This window comes from Pyrgilauda ruficollis, unplaced genomic scaffold (assembly GCF_017590135.1).
Source record: "Pyrgilauda ruficollis isolate IOZ18807 unplaced genomic scaffold, ASM1759013v1 scaffold117, whole genome shotgun sequence".
Taxonomy (NCBI): domain Eukaryota; kingdom Metazoa; phylum Chordata; class Aves; order Passeriformes; family Passeridae; genus Pyrgilauda; species Pyrgilauda ruficollis.
Window position 1 is genome coordinate 372,810 of NW_024509988.1, and position 23,546 is coordinate 396,355.

Consider the following 23,546-nt stretch of genomic DNA (forward strand, 5'->3'; position numbering starts at 1 on the left):
CCAGAGGTGTCTGTAACACAGGCCCCATGACATGAACACATCATCTGCAGGACTCCAAAGCCTTTAAACCTCTCCCACCGATGGTCACAGCATGCTTGAAACCCTGCTCTGGGACAGCAAGTCCCTTCTCTGTGGGACTTCCAGCACCTGGTCCCTTTCCAGCACTGCTGCTGGTGGTCGACAGCCAAAGCTAGGCACTGTCCTCCCTCTGTGCCTCCTCCCACGGGCAGGTCCTGGGCTCAGCAGCAGGTACCACCACATGTGCACCCTGCAGACACCCAAGAGTACAACTGTGGCCCTAACGTGACCCAGCTGCACTAACCCCAGAGTTACAAACAGTCCCACAAATGTTGGGAGCCAAGTGAGTGATCAGAATTCTCAAACTCACACCCTCTGGCTTTGTGCTGGAGAGGAAGCTGGTGAGTCTCCTTCCATGAGGCAGAAGGGGTCACCCCAGGAGAGCTCCCTGCTCTTCTGCCGAGCCTGCCTCAAGTCCCTCCATGTGAAGACAACAACTCCTCTCTGGGCCAGCTGTCAAAGAACATAACGGAAGGCTGACCCAAATGACCAGGACCTGGTGAATTAGGAGTTTCTCTGCTGCACAGACTGGGGACTGGATGGGGACAGCGATGTGAGGAGACCCAGCAGGAACCAGACAAGGGGACAGGCAGAGCTGCTGCCGCTGGCCGGAGGAGCTGAGCAGCAAAGGGCAGAGGAGAGGCCCCACGCCGACGGAGGGCAGGGGAGCGGCCGCACACGGAGGGACGCCGTGGGTGCCCGGCTGTGGCAGCCCTCAGCACGGCGGCCCTGCCAGCGCTCCAGCAGCCGTGCCAGGCGCAGGGCTGCTGCAGACAGCGCTCTCCTCCTTCCCCACCAAAACCCCCGAGGCCTCCCGCGCGCGCTAACCACAGCCCTTTGAGAGGCTCGTGTATTTACAAACCAAGGCACGCTGAAATCAAAGGGGATACCATATGACATAATTCACATTAAAATGTCAACAGCCTGACAATTTATAGAGTCAATCCACCGGAGGTGGGGAGAACTAAGACGCGGTAATTGTTTAATTCCCGCTTAAACCAACAGCAGCTTCACCTTCAAAGCAGCACCGCGTGCACGGCCTCTGGCTGCTGTCAGCCCTGGTGCCAGCCTGGACCTCAGCCAGCATGGAGGCAGTGGCCTCAAACATCACTGGCACCAGGCACGGGCTGGGGACGTGGGATGCCACTCCAAGGAGTGCAGCTCCAGCCCACCCCATGGCAAGTATTCACCATCAGCACAAGGACAACCAGTTCCTCAGGAAGGCAGCGTCACACTGGTCAGGGCATTGGTGTCCATTTCCACAGCTGGGCACAGCACACCTCCTCTGGAGGGGACACAGCAGGTAAGCGCTCCGAGGGCACCGCTGAAGGAACCGACTCACCCAGTGCCTGGCACTGCATCATAGCCCTGGCCCCACAGGGACCTGAAAATACCACAGCAGTAGAACAATGGAAGCATGGAGTATCCCAGCCATAAACCCCCTCGGGGCACTCGTGAACTTTTTACCCCAGGTAGACGGCAGCAGCTTTGCCCACATCAAATATGCTGCGGTGTTTTGTGATACTCAACACCAGCGCCCTCAGCCCGCTGACATCCCCTGCCCGTGGACAGGCTGCTGGCAACACGTCTTGTAGTTTGCAATAAAGCATAAGGTAGGCAGGAGAGAGAAATGTGCACCACTGGGAGAAATTTTACCTGGATAAACCGCAGCCAATAAATTTTCTATAAATGCCAGCTAATGCTGTCCCTTGGAGAGCACTGGGCAGGGACTGCTGGGCTCCAGAGCCCTCGGCACAGCCTCGCTGTCTGTACATAAACAGTAACACCTCATTCTCTCTTCTACCTCATTAACTGAAACGCATTAAAACAAGTGTGCACTGGGAGCAGCAAATGAGACTGTTAAACCAAGCTGATATAATCCTCATCAGCTGTGGGAAATGAGCACACATCCATTACACTGAATCAAGCCGCCAACTGCGACTCGCCGAGGATGTTGAGACCCCAGGAAGATGCTCTTCCCCCGCAGCTGTACCAGGCAGCTCAACCACTGCCTCCAGCACGCTCTCATGGGGCATTTCCAGAGTGCTGGGGCTGCATTTCCATTCCAGCAGCTCCCCCCAGGCACACAGCTGGGGGCCCTGGTTCCAGGCTGCAGCCAAGCGCTGTACGAGTCCACTGTGTCCAGAAGCAATCTGCTCAGTGAGATGCAGGGAACCATCTGACTCCTCTAGTATCCAAGTAGAATAAAAGGCCAAGGCAGCAGAGCAGACACACAGGACAGGGGACGTTTCCCAAGCCCAGTTTTCCATGGGGACATGCCCAGGCAGCGTGACAGTACCTGACCACAGCAGGGCTGGCCTCCGGTGAGGGACACACGTTCACACCCTGCCCAAATGGCAGCAGCCTGCAGAACCACACCAAGGGGGGAATGTACCACAACATCCACTGGTGGAGCCCCTGCACTGACACCACTGTGGTGCCACAGCTGTCCCGTTCCCCCAGCTGGCAGCCAGATCTGAAGGGGGCGAGTTTCAGAGAGGTTGACAAGGGCTGTCACACAGTGACCACTGAACTTTCAGCACACAGCACCAGCTCCACACCAGGATATGGAACTGCTCCCTTCTTCTGCAGGGCCATCACGCCACGGCTCTGCCTTCACGAGCAAAGACTCGCTTAAAACATTGAAGAAATGTTCATTTTGCCTCTCCCCCGAGGAGGCAGAGCAGGGAGCCCTCCCAATGCTGCAGGAACCGGACAGACCACATTCACCTCAGCCAGACAGACAAGACAGCACTTTGTGCCTTCCACCGCCTTGGGTGTGAACTGCTGACCTCACCAGAGCAGCTCAGGTTTCCAAACTCTTTTCCTCATGCCAAGCAGAGCTGATGAGGCAGGATGGGGTCCCCTCTGCCTCGCTCCCAGCCCTGTAGTGGGAGGAGGTCCCCTCTGCCTCAGCCTTGTACTCACAGCAAGAATGTAAACAACCCCTTCAACGCTCACAGCTGCTATTTCAGAGTCTTTAACTCAGCAGAGCCATTACCCGGCATTTCCCCCATGTGCAGTCTGTGCACAGCGCAGCCCAGACCAGGCTGCCTGGGACTTGCTCCTCCCTGAGGAACAGGACACCCTGGGGTCTCCCTGGCAGCTCCCAGCAGCCTGCGCAGGCATTTTGAACGGGGTCCATGAAGTCTGTTTAACCAGCATGATGTGTGCAACAGAATCACAAAGAAACAGGCATTTAAAGTGACATCTGTTGGATTAATTAGCTGTGTAATTAGCCTCCCCTCTGTGGAGACAGGCTTTGTTACTGCTGCCTGAAACTTCCCCAGGTGATTCTCTTTGTATCCATCCTTCCCTGAGTGCACAGAGGAGCAGAGTGGGTGAGATGGGGCTGTACTGCCCAAATGAGGGGCACGACACAGCCCAGAGGCCACGGGGCAGCTGAGGGGCTATAACTGGGTCAGAGAACCCCAACTGCTACATCTGAGTGCAGCAGGAACCCAAACGGGAATGTCCATCAGCCTGAGCACATTCTGCAGGTCTGTTCAGAGATGAAAGGCAGGGATACAAGTCAGGCATTCATATCCTCCATTATTAAAACAGAACATCCCTGTCTCCTGCAACCAGCTCCCCACCTCCCTGTCCTGTGACACAGGGGGGTCACAGCAGGCTCAAACAGCTGGGGGACACAGCAGCCACTGCACCTCTACCCAAGCCACGGCCAACTCAGCAGAACAGAAAAACCCCGAGGTAATCTCCAGGACAAAGAGGAAACCTGTGATTGTGGGAATAGCTGCACTGCAGTGATGGTTCAATGGCCGGATGCAGGATCTCCCTGCTTTAATGCACAACAAGAGGGATGCTGGGGGCTCTGCCCCGCACCCTGGGCTGCAGGCACCCAGCCTGCCTCCCTGCCAAAGCCACCTGGAACCAAGGATCTGCCAACAGTGCAGCCAGCCCTACCAGAGCCCGTACCCCAAGGCTCAACTTCCAGAGAACCTGTTGCACAAGCACAACTTTATTGCCTAATCTGACTTGCAGAACTTGGCTGCCCACGTCACAGTGCGGAGCAGGATTTTTAAGACTGGCAAGAAGGGGAAAAAGCCCATTATGGTATTAAGTTATGTACCATGCATACATTATTTATTGTAATTTAATGAATTCCCTATGAGAGAGCAAACACAGAAACTCCCATGCTGCTTCCATAGCAATTCTGGGGACTTTGTTGCAACAGTTTCTTTAGGAACAGTTCAGTTAAAGCCAGAGAAGGACAACACAGTGTCCGGCAGCCCAGGGCACTGGCACAGGCAAACAGAAACCAGCAGTCCATGCCAGGTCACACAGAACAGCTGGGGAAAGCACCTTGTGGGCCCCTTCGTTCAAACCAGCCCCCGCCAGAGATGGATGCTAATGAATGCCCATCCATTATTTAATGAGGTCGTCGCCAGCGAGCCTACAGCTGCAGAGCTGGTGCTTGGCCAGGGCTGGTACCCAAGGCACCGAAAACCTGACCCTGCCCATCCAGAAAATGAACTAAGAGCATTCTGAGGTCTTCGAGGTGTATTACCTGTGTTGAGGAATCCATCTAGTCCAGGCAGCTGGACTCAAGACACAGACTGAAATGCCAGCTGAGCTCTGGGTTCCAGCCCAGGGCAGGAGGCTGTGAGCTGCCAACCTTTGGGGTAACAAAGGGCAGACACGGGTGACACCAGCCAGGTGAATGGACACTGGGAGACACAGCCAGAACTGGGAATTGCCAACACAATGGATAACAAAGGGGATGGGAGTCCAGTAACACCAGCAAGTGGATGGACAGGAAGACAGGGGCAGGAGCGGAAGAGCTGGAGATCTGTGTGTGGGTAGACTATGAGGATGCAAAAGCCCAGGCGCTCTTTTCTTGGGGGTCCCTCCTCAGAGGCACCAGCTCGAACTGTTTCACCAGGAATAAATGGCTTTATGGAATGAGATATCTGAGACTGTGCCATTTTCTTGTGTCTGGTTAGTTTACTTGGGTTTTGTAGCCCATTCTCACAAATATTTTGACTTCTGAACCCTGTTTGACCAAGGCTTGTTTTAGCTCCATGTTCTGGGGACCTCCTGGTTCATGCTGTGTGACCATGGCTCCTGCTCCAGCTCTCACTCCTTTGTTATTTACGTTGCTTTTACAGGGTGGTTTCTTTACTAAGCTGCTGGCTGCACATGGCTCAGCACTTACTGGAAAACTTGAAAGAAAAACCTAAGTGACATGGCCCCATAAATAAAACATAGAGCAAGCAATGCTGTGTGCTCTCAGCAGTTCTGATTCCAATCCTTTCAAAAAGCAGTGCAGAGAAAGGAAAAGTTCTGTGATCCTGTACTAACAGACTTTGGTATTCAATACCTAAAGGAAGGTAAAGACATCTTTTAGTGCCAGGGAGAAATCCGTCACTCAGAGGAACGTGCAGCCCCGTGAAGGATGGGTCTCAAAGGGTTAAACTGGCACGGAGAGCTTTTTGTATCAAAACACCTGTCAATCCCAACAGGACCAAAGGTACTGGATCTAAGGGTCCAGCCTCCTCACACTGGCAGCTCACAAGCTCCTTTCACTACGAGTTTAACCAAGACTAGAGGATGCAGATTTGAACTGAAGGTTTTGGAGACCATCTTTAAAAAAACTTTCAAGGGAGACTCAAATGAGTATTTATTTCCTTTGTGAAACTGCCATTGGAATTTGTCTTAAACCTTGTAGGAAGGAAATCAGCTCAAAGTCCCTCATAAGCTGTAATTTAAATGGGCTTCAGGCACAATTTGTGTTGCTCAAGAGTGTAATTCAGAGCTCTGATGCTGCATCTGTATTCCAAGAGATAAACTTGCAAAAATAAAGCCAAAACACACTGAAGGCAGACAGCAAGTAAATCAAAGGTTAACAGAGCTCTAAACCTCCTAATGAGCATGACAGACTTTCTGTGAGCAACTTTATCCCAAGAACCTTAAAAGGCAGAGATGGGAGGAAGTCTGTGATAAAAATCAAAACCCAAACACATCTCCTTTTGCCCACGACATCACCTGGGTATTTCAGAAGGGAATCAGCCAGCTCCTGGCAGCTCCAAACGGAGCTCTGGGGGCAGGTCCCGGGGCTGGCCCCCAGGCTCTCCTACACTCAACTCCTGCAGGGAGCACCTCCTGGCAGCCAGGTGATGGGATGAGAGGACTCTCAGCCCGACCTCACGGAGAATTATGGCAAGACTAACTCACACCAATCCAAATGCAGGAGTGTTTTATCAAACCAGCAACTTCCAGAGCACTGAAATTTATGAAATTCACAAGTTCTCCTCCACACTGGATTCCTGTGTCAAGCCAACTCCCAAGTCATTGGTCTTTACCCAAGTCATTCCAGCCATCTGCCATTCCTGCAACTTTCTCTGGTATCTTCTAGGGGTTTTTTTAAGCCTTTCTGAAACAACCTAAATGGAACACAGTATTGAACCATCAGACCAAGTGACAATTTACACAGCTCACATATTATCCCCTTGCTCTTCTGCTTTCCACTGATCATTGAGGCAATGTCTTCCAACAGATTGGCAAGAATTCCATATCCTTCTTGCAGGAAGAATAACCCCCTTTTTTTTGTTTTAATCTTTTTTTTTTACATGTGGGGAATCAGGAAGCCTAGCTGCCCCTCCTCCCCCACCCCCCTCCAGCAGGGCTGTCTGCCCCCCATTCCTCTAGCACTGTGACACCAAATTCCATCAATCATTTCCTGTGAAATCACTGGATGTTGTAAAGTTCTTCTGCAGCTGTCACACTTTACATCTAAGTGGTCCACTATTTTTACCTTAGGCTGATATTTAAACTTGGGTTTAGCTCCATTTTTTGGTCACTTACAAACACAGAAGCCCCCTCTATCTTTCCAATCTTTTTTTTCCATTGCAGAAAGTTAGTTTTTATTTTACCCTCTGTTTCTCATCCTTCACCTCCCTACCCCTGCCCAGCCCTCTTCCCCAGTCTGCCCGTGAAGGATCTCACCAAAGCCCCTGGGAATGCCCTGTCCCTGCAGTGCAGCCCAGCCCTGCCTGTAGCCTGGCTGGCTCCTTCAGACAACTGACAGTGCTGCAGGGACCTCTCTTCCCAAAGTCTGCTTTTCCCCTTCCTAATCCATATGCCCCCTAAACCTTTTCTATTACAGTTTCTATCACTTTGCTGACTTAATGCTTTGCAGTTTCTAGCCCACACTACTGGCAGGAGCCTCTGCCCCCTCCTGTGGGGCTCCCCCAGAGCTCTCAGTCCTGCTAAGCCAGGGACTTTTTCCTTCATGGCTCTTCCAGGTGAGACCACTCTTCAGGATTTATCCTCCATGCAGAAGTACCTTTCAGTTCTGATTTTAAACACAAGAGAAGATTCTCTCCTCCTTTCCCTCCCTGTAACATGGGTCTTCTTCTCTTTCCTGACCTCCAGATGTAATACTTTCCTATGTGGTCACATGGGCTTTCTGTGGACTTTGGCCAGGGTCCCCCTGCTCTGTTTTCTCAGGGGTTGTTACGTTTAACACAAGCACCTAAGGTGATTTTTGGTAACTCCTCTGTGACCCACACACATCACACCCTTTACTGTATCCAGCAGCAGCTCACCCATTTTCACACTATTTTAACTTCAAAGTTAGCTACTATTACAGAAGGTACTCTTTGCCTTGTTCTGTTATGGAAGGACACTGAATTTGAATGCATTATCATCATCATCATTCTATAACTACATCTCATAGAATATTCCATGCATCCTCTGGGATTAAAACTTTTTGGGGATTTTCCAACAAGTTTCTTTGAGAATCCTGTGGTCAGCAAAGGAGACACAAGCCCCTGTGGGAGAGGCATGATGGGACAATGCTGCTCCACAGTGGAAGTGAGGCCTTCTGCTGGGTGTGCAGCTGCACATCCTCCTTCCCTTCCCACAGGTCAGCTTTGCTTCTGCCCGAGTCAGCACAGATCCACAGTTTCATCACCACTACCATAAGCACAGATATTAAAGAGTCATTTTCCTGCACACTCTGCATCTCTAGCTAACAAAGAGCCTCTATGCATGGCACCACGTAACCCAAACCCTCTCCTCCAGACTCCCTATTCCCTAAAAAAGTGAACTCAGCACTTGGAAACACTGAAAAGGAAGACACTGAATGAACTCATTGAAGGCACTTGCTGGCAGTCTGGCCAGCAAGTGTTCCTTCAGTAGTTCTTTGTTTAAACTTCTTCTGAGCTGCACATTCTGAACTAGAGATTGTCAGGAAGTTGTAGGAAGTGTCCAAACCTGGCTCTTTCTCAAGCAGATTAATTCCTTCTGGAAACTCCACCTGTGCAGTAGACGCTGGGAGCTCGTGCCCAACCTCTTCCAGATGTGAGGAACGCTGCTGCTCTGCTCCACGAGGAGACAAGCCCTGGCTGCTGCTCCAGGGAGCTGCACTTGCCTCTGCTCACAACCCCCTGTCACCCAGGCCACACCATGTCCCAGCTATGGGAGGCAGGGTCCTCAAACCCATCACCTGCCTCAAGCCAGAGCATCCATCCCAAAAATGCAATGCTCTGACAATGCACTGCACTGTCACTGTAGCATCGTGCATTGACAACGGCACTTCTGCTGTCCAGGGAGCTCCTCAGGAGATAAACCCCCTCGGTCACCCAAGGTGGCCAGCAGTCACAGGAAGGGCACAGGCACCACGTTCCCCCAGCAAGTGCCAGATAAACAACAGAATTTCCACTTTAGTCCCAGAATTTTAGGGGGACAGCAAGGAACTGGGAGCGCACAACAATAAAGGAAAGGTTACCAGACCCTTCCAGTTTTTTGGCATTCTCCTCCCCTTATCCCTGACAGGGAAGAGGCCTGACAGAAGCTATTGCAATGTGCAGGACGAAGATGGCAGCAGAAGACCAGACCTTCTCCCCTGGCACTGGCAGTGTTGCAGGAGAAGACTAAAAGGTTCACCCGACTGTGGACTGACAGTGTCTCCAGATCACATCTTCTGGCAGCAACTAACACTGACAGAAGTGGCACTTGGGCAATGCAAGCAGCCAATAACATGTGATTTAGGAAAAAAATGGCAAAAGCAGCAGAATAAGGAGGATTGTGTGTGATAAGCCCAGTGTGTGCTCTCACCCAGCAGCATCTGGAGAGGATTTTCTCCAGCAGGCAGGGAAGAACTCGATTACATCCAGTTAACTGTGCTCTAAACTGATTATGCATGTGCCAGGCTAATGGATTACATTAGCAAGAGGAAAAATAACATCCAATCAATCTCAATTTACTGCAGACCACACCAAGGCCTGAGAGAAGAGAAACCATTCTGTGAACTCCCCCACTGCTGCTGCATCCCTTCAGTTATCAGCAGACATGGCATTACAGCTGCTCCGAGGCCCGAGAGCCGGGCTGGAGTTGTGCGAGCCATGCCTCATCCAGAGAGGCTCTTCCATTAAATCAGTCCCTGATTCCAGCTATGCTGAAGCAAGACACTGTGAATCCAGCCATCCACCAACCTCTGCTCCAAGCTTTTTCCAGCCATACTTGAAGGCCAATACATGGAGCACTCCAAAGGAATCCATGACTCTGAAGCGTGTTATCCTTCAGCTGGTGTTTCACTGCTATTGTGTCAGAGGCAACACAGGGCTGGAGCAGCACTGAGACTGCCCAGGCCTCTCACAAACCTGAAAACTGACAGTTCCTCTGTGCCTGCCCAAGGAAAACATCCTAGCAATCTTTATTACAAGAGCCTATGCCTGTCCCCTGATGCTAGTGGGATTTTTTTTTTCCTTTCTTCTTTTTTTTCCCTTTTCTTTCCCGTTAGTGAGAGAAACAAGAACCTATGCCTGTCCCCCAACGCTGGTGGGATTTTTTTTTTTCCCTTTCTTCTTTTTTTTCCCTTTTCTTTCCCGTTAGTGAGAGAATTCTAGTGCCTCAATTGTTTTTCCCCACTGGAACCCACTGTAGATGAAGGGCCTGGATAAAGAAACTTTAAACCTTTGCAATGTATACTTAAAGGAACAACAATACATGTAAAAAAATCATAATACAGCTTCCAAACAACTCTCTTGTACCCCAAACTGACCTCCACAGAGGAGATTCAGTTCCCTCAGCTGGGTTCTTGATGTCTCATGGGGACCCTGCTGCCCCCAGTTTCCAGGCTGTGTCACTCTCTCAGGCCTCCTGCAGGTGTATGTGCAGACCTGATCATTCCCAGAGCCAGACTCTGAAGGGTGAGGCTGGATCCCAGCTCAAGATGGAACAATCGCTGTCACAGCCATCCTGGCCTCAACAATGGGCTCAGAGAAACACAGCCCTGCTCTGAGCAGCTCCCCATCAGTTCCAGGTAGATCCAACAACCACAGCTCAAGGTAAACCTTATATGATGCTCCTGGTTATAATCTTTCTCCCTGAATTGGCTGGAACTGTTAATGCCTAGCAAAAATGCAGGAGTCTTGAAAATGTGTCTACACTGTGGGTGGGTACTACAAAGCTCAATATCAGGTCCTAAATTCCCATTACATAAAAAAAAGTTTTCTAAGAAACAAAAAGTGCAAGGTACACTCTGTGTGTATATAAGGAAACCTCAGCACATTTGGGAGAAAGCAGGAAGAAAAGGATGAGGACAGAAAATACAAAAAAACCTGTGAGGAATGAGCAGACAATGAGTGGGAGAGCACGTGTGAATGGAGGGGATGCGGCTGCTGAGATTTATGGCAATTCGTACCTGATTGTTCATACTAAAGCTATTATGGGATGATTAGAGAAAAAGGTGAAGCTTTAAGTCCAGTGAAAATCAATAGAAACGTCTGGAGCAATTCTGCTGCACGAGTGAAAGGACTATTTACTGTATCCGGAGCTCCTCTTGGGTTACAGCCCACAGGGTTCGGGCCAGCAAGGGGAGGGGCTGGGGACCAGACCAATGAGACAGGAAAGAGAAGATGGTTATAATGGCTATAAAGACAACACAGAACGAGGGGGGTGGGAGGAAAAGACAACAAGGTGGAGTGCCAGCCCAAAGAGCGCTGTGGATGGGAACACGCAATGCCCGCGAGGCGCAGGGCCGTGCTCGCGCTCAGGGCTCCTCTCCCAGCGCCCAGCAGCACTCTGCTCACAGATCCCAGCACTGAGCTACACAGAGCACAGCAGCACTGCGGCCACGGCCACCCGCCCGCTGCCAGGCCAGCACACCGAGCCCACTGAAAGCCTTCAAGAGACACAGAGTGACAAACTCTGTGGGAAAGAGCCAGCAAAACACAGGCAAATGTCACCTTGCACAACCTTTCTAACAGGGATTGTTCAATTTCCGTGCAGAGCATCCCAGTTGCAGTGCCATAAGGCACAAGCCCCTTCTAAGGCACTGTGGTGTGAACATCTCCTGCTCTGAAGCCGGGACAACCACAGTCACCAACAGAACACAGGCTGAAGAGCAGCAGCACGCAGTGAGATTGGGGGCAATGCAGAGCTCTCAGCAGCTCATCTCCAGAGGGTCACAATGCACTGTGGTTCAACTTAGATTTTCCTTGGAAAATCAAAGAAGATGAAGCAAAGCCAGCCCTTACCTTATAGAGCTTCAGGCTGGCCTCGTGCCTGGAGTTCACGGTGTGAAGACGCAGCTTCTCCAGACTGTTGGTGTAGTAGTCGCAGGCATTGCATTTCAGATGGACTGGGTTCCCGATGGCCACGCACTTGAGCCTCCACTCGTTGGCTTTGCCCCCCTCCTTGATATGTGCCACCAGCTGGTATTTCTGCACGTGCTTGTCCGTCTTACAGTGGAGCTGGAAGTTGGCCTTGAGCTGCGTGTTGTAGCGGCACAGCTTGCACTGGTACGAGTCCCCCATCACCGCCTTCCACTCGTCCTCGGGGAGGCTTCGCTCCACGTTCATGTGGAGGCCCAGCATGTCCAAATTATCTGTAGTGAACTTGTTGCACACAGCGCACTGGAAGAGCTTCAGCGACGGGTCATTCGTCTGCGTGAAACTTTCACCCAAGTTCATGAGCTCCTCAGACACCAGCTGTCCACCACCCAAACGCATGTCCAGAGGGATCTCGCCACCCACTGCACAAAAAAAAGGGGGAAGAAGAGGTCAGAAAGGCTGAATTCCAGAAGATAAACACAGAGCAGAGCATCAGCTGCTCCCAAGTGCCACCCACAAGCACACAGTGAGACCCCACGCAGCTGTGTGCCTCCCTTCACCCACTCCTCTGTCTTGCTGGTCTGCACCAGAGCTGAAGAAAGGTTACTGCAGCCAGCATACAAGGCTGGACTACTTGGAAGCCAGCATGGAAGGGAATGGACTACTATCACCCTTGCTACCCTCTTGCTGAAGGATCATCCAGCCCTCTGCCCATCAAAGGTGGCAAGATAAACCCTACAGACTGTGAGAGGATGAAGAATTCCATAGCACCACACTGAAAGTTTCTGTGGCCATTTCAAGAACAGAATTAACACTTCATTCTGTTTTTTTCTTGCCTCCCTGGAGAAGCAAATGCTACCTCATGCAGTAGCTAAGCACAGTCCCTACCACACAAAACAAAGGTCAGCAGTCACAAGCCCAGGTGATGGGCACCTCGCAGGGAGGTGACCGCACTGCTGTCACAAGGTGGCAACAGTGTAGAACATGGCATGGACCGAAACAACCTGACAAGTGCCACTCCTGCACTGCTATATCCCATCTCTGGTCCAAGAGCTCAAAATGGTGAAGAATCTTCTAAAAACAGTTTTGACAAGGTCAAGACAACAACTAATAAAGAGGCAGTGAGAGCACGCCACAGAGAGCCAGGAGGACCCCGTGTTTGTCAGGCTGACTCTCCAAACCAGAGCTCAGCTCTGCTCACTCACAGCTACTGAGCACAACAGGCTCCTACGCACACCAGAGCACCTGAGAGATGCAGAGAAACTCTGAACAAGCACAGAGACAAACCAGGACTCCTGTGCCATTTTGCTCTCCTTTTTCGTGTTTAAGACATTTATGCTCTTTCTTCAGCTTTCTGGTAATTTTCCTTGATTTGATGCCACAGCTCAACAATCCCATGAAAGGAACCAGGTCAACAATTCCTCAGTTAATAAAAAAGTTGTTATTTCCTTAACTTTTCATTTCCTATGTTGCAATTTATTTGTTGAGAAGCAAGTGCTCTTTAAGACACTTTCTCCTGAACTCACCGTGCAGGAAAAACCCAAAACTAGACTCTTCTGAATTATTAATGCTCTGCTCAGTTTTGGACCAAAGTGTACGAATGGGAAAGATCTGCTCCACTTCTCACAAAGCTCATAGTGTGCGTATCTGAGTCAAAAGGGCCAACCTGGTGTCAAGCGCTTATTAACACAGGCAGGGCCTCCCCCTGCAACCCTCAGTGTGAGACTTGCAACCATCAAGTGCACAGTTCACAAACTGCTCTCCAGGCAGCTCGTGGACATCCAAAGCCCGCTCATTTACTTGAGGAGCTTCAGCTAAAACACTCCCAATTTATTACAACTGCCCCGTGCTTCAGTAGTGAGGGGCTCTGAGCTTCAAAAGCCTCCAATCCCATCTGTCACAGGCAGCAGAGGAACACCGCCCCTTCCACCCCTCTCAAACCTGCTTACCTTGTCTTCTCAAGGCAACACAGCACGGAACCAACCAACCCTGAACTTATACACCTGCCTTTGGGAGTGCCAGCAGGTGACTGCACCTTCTCTCAAAGCCATCCACCAAACTATTCCCACTCCTCACCAAACCCAGGGGAAGTTCTCAGGAAACACTGTAGTTAGGATGCTTTCCACAACAAGGAAGAACATTCAGCGTCACGGCATCCATAACCCGTGTCTGCTGTTCCATCAATTCCCTATGAAAACTCTTGGAAAAATGGACTAGAAAAGCCACAAGATGAGGAAAAACTGCTCTGGGTGAACACAGATGAGAAATCAGCACTGCGCAGCCTCCGTGCTCACCACCACACAAAGGTAGCTCATGGGCTGCCTTTGCTGCGCCTCTCACAGGAACACGGTGGAAACCCCTTCAGCCTCACCTAGAGATGGAGCCATCGTTGCCATGGGGTTGGTGGGATCAAGCTGGAACCCCCCCATCATGAACTGCGCATCTGAGGAAGTGCTGTCCATCTTCAAGTTGGGAAGGTTCATGTTCTGTGCCAGGTAGTACTGGTAGAGCTCGGCCTCGGCGGGGGACGGCAGGCTGCCGAGGCCCAGGTGCCGGTTATGCTGGATTTGGGACATGTTTTGCTGAAGCAACATCATATTGTGCATGTGCTTCTCACTGGTCATGTGAATCCGAAGGTTTCTGGCTACGTTGGTCTCATAGTCGCACACCTCGCACCGCCACGTAGGTTTGGTTTTTGGTTTGGTGGGGGAGGGAGCCCCACAGGTGCTACCGATGTTGGCGGCGGCGGCTGCCGCAGCAGCAGCTGCTGCCGCCGCTGCCCCCGCGGTGTGGCTGAAGACTTGCTCTCCCCCTCCGTTCTGCAGGTTCTGCATGTTGTTGAGATGCTTGTCGGACTGCATATGAATACTGAGGTTGCCTTTGGTAGTTGTGGAGTAGTTACAGACCTCGCAGCGGAAGGGCTTGTAACCACAGGTGTAGCTCTCGCCCCGCGCCAGCCGCGGGTGCGGCTGCCCGCTCTTGCAGTAGACGCAGGAGCCACCCGGCTCAGGATGTTTCTCCTTCATGTGCGCCTCAAGCGTCTGCTGGTACTTGTAGTGCCAATTGCACTTGGGACACTTGAGTGTCTTACATGAGTTGCGAGAATGCATCATAGTCATGTGGCCACCCAGCGACCGCGAGGAGCCCAGGACCGTGTCGCACTTTGGGCACTCCACGCCGCTCCCCGAGGGGCACTCCCCACCCCCAAGTTCACAGAGGGGGCCAGCATGCTGGTGATGGGAGATGTAGCTCCCGTCCTCGCCCTCTGCACTCTCATTTGGTTCTGGTGCTGTGGCATTGTCTTTATTGGCACTTTCATCGATGAAGTCCAGCCTCCTGCTGCCCTCGGCCACACTGGCTCCGCCGCCCTCATTGTTAAAGCTTAAGTGATTCCTCCTGTTTGCACCATCAAAGACAAAGGAAGAAGCAGAATTAGAACTAGTAGAAGCCGTGCCCCGTGACAGGGTCTGGAGCACGTTAGGCATTAAGGGAGAGTTAGAAATGCTTTGGTTTGAGAGAGCAAGGTCCTTTTTGCTGCTGCCACTGCCTGCCACAGCCCCAACATCCTCCTGGGGCCGGTCCTCTAGTTCATCCTCCAAATCGTTTGGAAATAGTCCTTTGCAACCCTCATCATCCTCATCTTCTTCCTCTTCCTCCTCTTCCTCTTCCTCCTCCTCTTCTTCTACATCCTCCTCCTCCTCCTCTTCCACCTCCTCGGCTGGCTCCACCTTTTCCGAGAGGCTGTCCTGGTCGTCCCCCTCTTGTTTCTCCCCCCCTGCCACCCCAGGGTCCTTCCCCTCTGAGGATTTGGTGGGACTGGAAGCCAGCGGGCCCAAGGGGACTGAGGTAATGGGAGTCTTCAGAGCTGAGCTGGTCAGCCCACCCAGGTTGAGGAGTGCACTGGGGGCCAGGACACCCGCTGCCGGCGGCGGCTCCGCTCCACCGGCCGCCCCGGCCTGGAGGGCCTGCTCACCTTCCATGCAAATGCCACTGAATTTACCATAAAAACTGTGTCCAGGGCCTATGAGGTTAGCTGCGGAAACAAGAGGGTGCTGAAAGGTTTTGTTTTTTGGTTCCAGAAAGCTGACAAGGGGTTCCTTGTCCTTGCCTATCCCTTGGATGATAGCGGAGATGTTCTTATTGCTAAGAATTTTCCGCTCCTCCTCACTCAGAGTCATTCGGTGGTCGTGCACGGCATGGGTCACGAACGAGCGGACATACCCAAAGGAGAGCTTGCACAAGAAACACATCAGGATGGGCTTCCTCTTCCCATAGAGCACAAAGCCATCGAATTTGGACAGGTCCACATTGTTGGGAACATCTTTGGATACGCAGGAGCTTTTGGCAGAACCGTCGCTGTTCAGGTAATCCTTGTTGCTTTTGTGTCGCACATCGAAGACGCGGAAGCTGTGCAGGACGGGGCTGATGCCCGCCAGGGCTGAGGTATTCGGGAAGGCCTGGTCTGAGCCGTCAAACCACTTCCCGAAGGATGAGGCTATGTGGAAAGTGTTGATGATCTGTGGGTAGACGGGAGCGGCAGCAGAGGGCTCTCCCTGCTTGGGCAGAGAGTTCGGGAGCAGCGAGGGGAGAGTCCCGCTGCCGCCGGCACCCCCGCTTTGCACCAGCTGGCTGAGGCTCTCCACGATGTAGGCTGAGCCGTCGGGCTGGTAGACGATCTCGCCGGCCAGGTTCTCCACGTCGCTCTCCTCCTCGCCGTCCTCGCTGCTGTCGCTCCCGCTCTCCCCCCGCAGCGGCGGGGGCGGGCGGGCGCCGGCACAGCGGTGCTCCATGTAGCTCTGCAGGCCGGCGAAGGAGGCCGCGCACTGCCCGCAGCTCACCTCCTTGCCCGCGGGCTCGGTGCCGGCACCCGCCGCGCTGCTCTCGGGGCCGCGCTCGGGGAACGGGACCCTCAGGCTGTCCAGGGGGCTGCAGCTCTCCGCCGCGGGCTGCTCCATGCTGCCGGCCGGGTCAGGGAGGTGGGCGCTGTTGAGATCAGTCCATTGCTGGTGCTGAGGAATGCCGCACCCATTGTCCTTCCCGGGGATGACGGGCGAGTCACAGCCTTCCATGGCAGGGCCGGCACGGAGCGCTCATTGCACCCGCTACGGCTCCGACCTGCGGATGGGGACACAAGGAGAGAGGCAGTGAGTCGGGTGCTGCCGTAAGGACCCCACCACCACAAGGGCTGCTGACCCTGCTTCTCAGCACCCAAGTGGGGGCTGCTGTGCCAAGACGGGCTCCAGGGACAGGCAGCCCAGCCTTGGGGAGGGTACTGCTGGGAACGAGCAATGGAAACGTGCTGGCAGCAGCAACGCAAGAGGAAAACTGAAGGGGCCTGGAAAGTGGCAAAAACCCTCCCTAACGTCCCTCCTAAAAGGAGCCAGCAGGAAGATTGTAGGACCTGCACTGTGACCTCCAAAGCCGTGGGTCTTCAGAAAACAAAACATCATGGGAAAGCCTGTGACAGAAACAAGATATGACAACAAAACAGTTCTGTGGCTTTACAGCTCTGGTATTCTCTGGCTCCCTCTAAGGCAGATGCTGTTTTTCTGGGTGTCACCCTTCCGCTAATGGCTTGGGAAACTCAGACCCATGGCTACCACACATGCACCTCAATGGGAGTGACTAGAGCAACTCACACACAACGTTACTCACAGCGATTCTGGAGTAACAGTGAGCACAGGAGATGTAAATGCTCTGGTCTGGGCAGAGCTTAAACAGAGAGATGTCAGGAGAAAACAAAACAGGAAATTCCAGATCTGATGACAAGGGTGCATCCTGGGGACTGGAGAGCGGTCAGCCCACTGTGCTCCAGGAAGCTCCCAGAGATCCTGCAGGGCACAGCCTCTGCGCACGGATTGCTTCCTCTCACCCCTGGAGAGAAACGGTGGGTGCAGGTCCTGCAAGAGGAGGACACCCTTCCCACTACCTAAATTCCACCAAAACCAGCATGACTGGAGGATTCCCACCAACTGCCAGGCCTGGGCTACTGACCATGGCCAACACCCAGGGAGGGACCCCTGTCATCGCGACCTTTTCTGCTGCATCTGGCCAACGACGCCAGCACTGCAGTCCTAATGGAGCCCTCCTTATGAGCCCTCAGCTCACACAGAAAGTGTGAAGAGAACTGAAAACCGGCCAGAGGTTTGACCACCTGCAAAGCCAGTGATGTGCCACAGCAGCCCTGTGTGAACTACCTGAATTAGTTCAAGCAAAAGGAAACAGAGTGACAATCAGCATTTTTTTCTGGTTTCACTATCTCCCAGTTTATTTTCCTTTACTACACAAACCTATCCACACTTCTGCTGATTTCTCTAATGTGTCAGTACTTTCTCTTTACATTTGACTTCCAGTGAAACTCAAAGGAAAAGCACTTAAAACTTCCACTGAAGGCAAAGTCATAATCTCAACGCCCACGTGCAAGGATGCCTGCAGAAGGACACACAGGTGCAACAGAGACACTACCCAGTGTGATCACACACAAAATTACTCCACAGCACCTCCAGTCTCACCTTCCCTGGATTCTATACCATCCATCCCTGGATTCTGCCCCTAGATTTGCACTGGGAATAAACAGGGATTTGCTCTGCACCAACAGTAATGTGGTGCACTGAGCAGAACAAGAAGGAAAAGCAGTATCCTGCTGCCAAAAGGCTCTGGGTTGAGTCACCCAGTTTTGTTCCCCTAGCCTAAAATATGCTCCTACTGCACCAGCTCCCTCCCCTGGATCACTGACCCCAGATCCTTCTGTGTTGAGGCTGCACATTCACCTTCCCACAACACGCCTACTCTCTTCCTTCTCACTGCTACTTCTGCACTGGCAACTGCAATCCAAATTAAACCAAAACAGATTTATTCAGGGGAAATGAGGAAAAAGAAACTCCATACGCCTTGTACTTTTGCCAAGTGAAGTTTTAGGAATATCTATGCGGACTTCAAGGCACAACATGGAATGACCACACCCTACCAATTCTTTTAGACCTGGATCATTGTGCCAGCACAGCCAGCTCCCGGGACACAGCCCCAGGTGAGACACAGCCCCAGGTGAGCCACAGCCAGGGCCACAGCAGCTCTGCCATCAAGAGCTCCTGACTGGCAGGAGATGCCTGACTGACAGCCAGGCCAGAAGGGTTAGCAGGGCTGGAGGGGCGGGAGGGTTAACAGCCTGATTGGAAAATCAATGTCATAAATGCTTGGTAAGTTACAGGAACATGCGGGAAGAGGAGGCTGCGATTGATAAAGGACTGCAGCTTTGATGCTGCACTGGGGACTTGTTTATTGACAGGAAAGCCAATCTCTCTCCCGGCCCGGCCCGGCCAGGCAGGCCCGCACGCTCCAATTAATTGGTGGGCTTTTCTGCCTTGGCTGGCTTTAACAGCTCTCCCCCACTCACTCCAAGTTAAACAGCCCAAGATGTGCTATGCCAAAGGAATCTTCCCTTCTCTTCCTTTCCTCAACACACAGGAGCCCTTACAGGGCATGTGGAAAAACCCAGAGCCAAAATGGCCAGCCCAAGCCCCGGACACAGGCTGAGCCCCTGAACAAGCCCAAGCTCTTCTGATGGTTCAGTCACCATCAGAGGTGTTCCTTAAGGGAGCACAAGGCATGAAAATATTTGTTTCTATTCACACAGTAGCTGCAGAAATCATCTGTTCAAACTGAAAACAGCCATTTCCTTGCTATAGCAAACCAGGTTCTAAGAGGAGCACAATGCAGTTATTAGTCCACTATTGGGCTCCGTGTCTTCCACCACCCCAAACTGCCCCTAGGCCACCTGTGTGGGGACAGACAGTGTGAGAGCTCAGATGGACAGACAGTGGTGTGCTCCACACCTCCCATCCGCTCCCCCTGTCGCCCTCTCTGCTCTGTTTATCAGCCAGTCAATAAGAAAAGGTAGTTCTTACTTAAGGAGGCAGAAGTCAACTCGTCAGGTCGATCAGCACTCTGTCTGTAAACATGGTTTCCCGTAAAATCAATGAACTCCAGTTACAGAGAGAACAGCCTGAGTGCCAGAGACTCTGCTCTCACCCTGCCCCAGCGGCAATGAAGGGCTCTCCTGCTCCCTTCTGCAGCCTCACATCCCACCACTGCCATGCCCACGCTGCCTCTGGCCCACGGCCCGATCCAGCCCCTGCCCCTTCCTCACAGCCCCACTGCACCTCTCAGTCCCCTGGAGCCAACGCGGCACCACGGCGGCCCAGAACGGAGCTTGTATGGCAGATGCAGGTGACAGCACAGCACCGTGTGCCCCACACTTCTGCCACCTTCCTACCAACCAGGCCTGGCAGCTGGCAGCCATGCCGTGCAGAACACGCGAGGATTCAATCCCTGTGTCCCCCTGCCACCTCCTCCCAGACCCCAGCCCCACCCTCAAAGGGACAGACATTCCCTTTCCAGCAACACTTCCACCAAGGAGTGGCTGGTCCTAAAGCAACACCCTGCAACTCCTGGCAAGCTGGGGCTCCTGGGCACCCCCAGCCTGCGGCACCAGGCTGCTTCCTCCCCTGGGGACACTGGCAAGCAGTGCGGGCAGCAGGGATGGAGCAGGAGGGAGGAGGGGGCTCCTGCTGTTGCCCAGGCTTCCCGAGAATTAAATATGAACAGCCGTGCTGTGTAATTTTAAATTGTTAATTAGCACAGGGTTAATTAGGCGGCCCTTTCACAAGAGGCTGTTTGGCAGTAAACCAAGACTAGAAGCAATGAGGAAGGAGGAAAACAAAAGGAGAGAGCGACAGTGAGAAACTGTTCCCTCAGCTAATGACCCACATGGCACCATGGAAAAGAGGGCGCTGAGGACAGGGAAGACACAGGCAGATGCACTGCACCCACAGCCCTGCAGGCTGCCCTCCCCCTGCCCGGTGCACGGCACAGGGAAGCGCCCAGGCCCTCAGTCAGCTCCAGGGTGCCAGTGGCTCAGGAAAGCCAAAAAGGACAGAGGTGAGGGAGGACAAGGACAGCACAGGACTAAGGGTGTGCTCAGGCGCTCTGCCCACACCCCTCCTCACACGCTCAGCCTGGTCCTCTGCAGCATCCTCAGAAGGACAACGCCTGGCGAGGGGGGTGTCCAGGTCGGCCAAGAAGCTCCTGTCTCAGCAATGGCACTTGATGGCACTTGTTCCTGAAAACTAGGGATGGACACACCAAAGGTGAGCGGGAAGCCGACTCAACTTCATGGTCACAGAAACACCCTGCTTGGGCAGGGACCATGGAGGTCCCTGGGAACAGGAATGCTGAAAGCTCCCAAGAGCAGGAGCCCAGGCAGGGGGTGTGAGGCAGTCACCGTGACCCTCTGAAGTGCCAACACAACGAAGCTGGAGCAGCAAAGCTTTCTGTGCTGCCTCCTCGCACCTGGCGTGCTGCACAGCACTCAGGTAACACTTAGGAAATTGCAAATGGAAAGACATGATAAAAATAATTGCCTAGGATCAAGAATTCAAAAATTAAGGAAGAACAGAATGTATGTTGCCAAAGCAACTTTAATTTTGTTCCTTTATGCATATGAATTATGATAGTGCCTGCAATTAGGTGAGCACACACTGCCTCGCTTGGCAAGCAGGACGGTCACAGAAGAGGGTAAAACAAGGTGGCAGGAGCATGTTGTCACTTTATGTGATTTCTACAACAGCTGCTATCACACAAATATGTGAAGAGTTGCTTCCTAGAATAGAAAGATCTTTTCAAATTTCCTCAGCAATGCTGGCTGGAGATTCAAGTGGCAATACCAAGAATTTCAATTCCCAGTTCCATAAAATGTTTCTACCTTTCAAGTTAAACAGAAGACAGGGATGCCAGCTCTCTCACATTCATTAAGGTGCCAGAAAGCAGCAAGATACCTGTCAGCCTAAGGGAAGTGCTGAAAACTCTGCAACAAGGCTTGAGATATTAGGAAAAAATGGTACTTATGTGCCAAAACCTGGGCATAACCGGGAACATGGATGCACAGTGTGAAGAATGATTTCTAGTTAGAGTTTTCCCACCAGCATTTTACAACATAGTGCCTTGGGATTTCTCTTATGCAATTCCTAACCAAAAAAACCCAACCTGAAAATACTGATATTTATTTGCCAAGTTCAATATTTTAATGAAGCAATTACAAACTAATTTTTCCTTTTCACATAGCAAGTCATATTTTGCACCTCAGGTGAGACCAAGCTGTGTTTTAGCACACACCCTGATCACAGTGGAGTTGTTTCACTGGCAAACATGGTCTGATGAGCAAGACACCAGTCTTGCCAAATCCTGAACACCTTACATCTCTCTTCCTCTTTTGCAGCGAGGCTTTACCAACCAAAAGCCCAAGCTCAGTTCTGACTTCCTCCAGTGCTCTGCTCTGTGCCAGACTGTTTCCACCTGGACACATGGCCACATCCAATGCCTCTGCAGTGGGAGCCAAATTAACAAGCCAGTCCTGCCTGCTGGCAGAAGAAAGATCCAAACAACACTGGCCCACAGGTTCCAAAGAGTCTGGGCTGCAAGTCCTGACAAACTGGTTGGTTATCCCGACAAAGCCAGGAATTCACAGAACTGAAGAATCATTTGGGCTGGAAAAGACTCTTAATATCATCAAGTCTAACCATTAACCCAGCACCACCCAGGCTGCCACTAACCCATGTCCCCAAATACCACACCTACACACCTTTTACATCCCTCCCTGGGATGGTGACTATGCCACTGCCCTACACAGCTTGTGCTAGTGCCTGACCACCCTCTCAGTGAAAACTCAGTGAACTTCCCTCGCCTCTGTGGAAGTCTAAGAGCCTTCCCCCAGGAGGGATTCTAGCCCATGGATCCTGAAGGGCCCGAGGTCCCAGAAGGGGATGATGTGGCACACAGCGGTCTTCTGAAAGAGAAGATCCATGGGGCACCCTGAAGGGCAGGGCAGTCCTCCCCCAGCAGGAAGCCAGCCGTGTGGAGGGGCCAGCGCTCCAGCCGAGAGCGCCGCGCGCACGGCCACAGCGCCAGGCGACACGGGCTCCATCCCATCCACGGCACAGCCGGCCCCTCAGATCCTCCCGGCACCATTAGCATAAACAGCTTTTCAACCAGCAGGAAGCAAAGGAAACGCTGAACAAAACAGGGCTGAAAGCTGCAGGGCTCAAGCACTTGGCATGAAACTGAGAGAAAGGGGCTCCTTGAAAAGGTGAACCTTCCACATTATCCACGTTTTCCCTCTGCCCTTCACACCAGCTAAAACCGAGCCAATGGGAGTAGCACGAGTCAGGCAGCTTTTCAGAAGGCATTTTGTTATGAACTATTATTCCAAGTTTGCTGATCCCTTTGAGCCAGCTACTGCACTACACGCAAAAATACTTATCTAATCTTCAGCCCGCTGCCATTGAGAGTGGAGTGATCCCAAGGAGGGCCAGAAGGCTTTCTGAGAGCAGCTGGGGACAAGAGCGCTTATTCCTTCAGGAGATTCTTAGCACTAAGAATATTTTGCAGCAGAGGTAAACTGGCTTCAGTCACGTTTCTCTCTACATAGCAAAGTGAAGCACTTGCTTGGCTCATACATGACAAGGCATTCACACGCTCCCAGGGCACGGAGCTTGTTCTCAGGTTCTGCAGGATCCTCTCCTCTTGAGTAGGACACCAAAGAAGTTCCAGGTTTTGTTTCAAAACATCACACATCTCATGATTCTGCCGTCGTGCAACTCACCCCTTTGCTCCAAACCCCCAATCTTTCTTATTAAATGGTGTTCTCAGCCTATGCTGCTGCATAAATAACTACATTTGCATCTGGTTTGCATTTTCAGTGCACTGTTGTTGATCCAACCCCAAAACTAATCAAAGAGCTGCTGAGGACAAATTGCTTTGCTCTGTCACACAGACCCCACAGTCCCTCAGGTTCCCCCAAGCCCCAGTGCCTCAGAAAGTGAGCCATGCTCACCC

The 23,546-nt window shown here is 52.2% G+C and overlaps 1 protein-coding gene across 2 annotated transcripts in view; it reads right to left on the bottom strand.

The window, feature by feature from the left end:
- Window positions 1-23,546, bottom strand: part of ZFHX3 (zinc finger homeobox 3) — a 138,160-nt gene that overhangs the window by 66,079 nt on the left and 48,535 nt on the right. For both annotated transcript variants that reach the window (XM_041483568.1, XM_041483562.1), the window contains exons 2-3: window positions 14,029-16,772; window positions 11,583-12,079 (exon numbers count right to left, since the gene is read on the bottom strand). In XM_041483568.1, coding sequence (XP_041339502.1) covers window positions 11,583-12,079; window positions 14,029-16,726 — 3,195 coding nt within the window. In that variant the 5' untranslated portion in view covers window positions 16,727-16,772. The remainder of the gene's footprint in view (window positions 1-11,582; window positions 12,080-14,028; window positions 16,773-23,546) is intronic.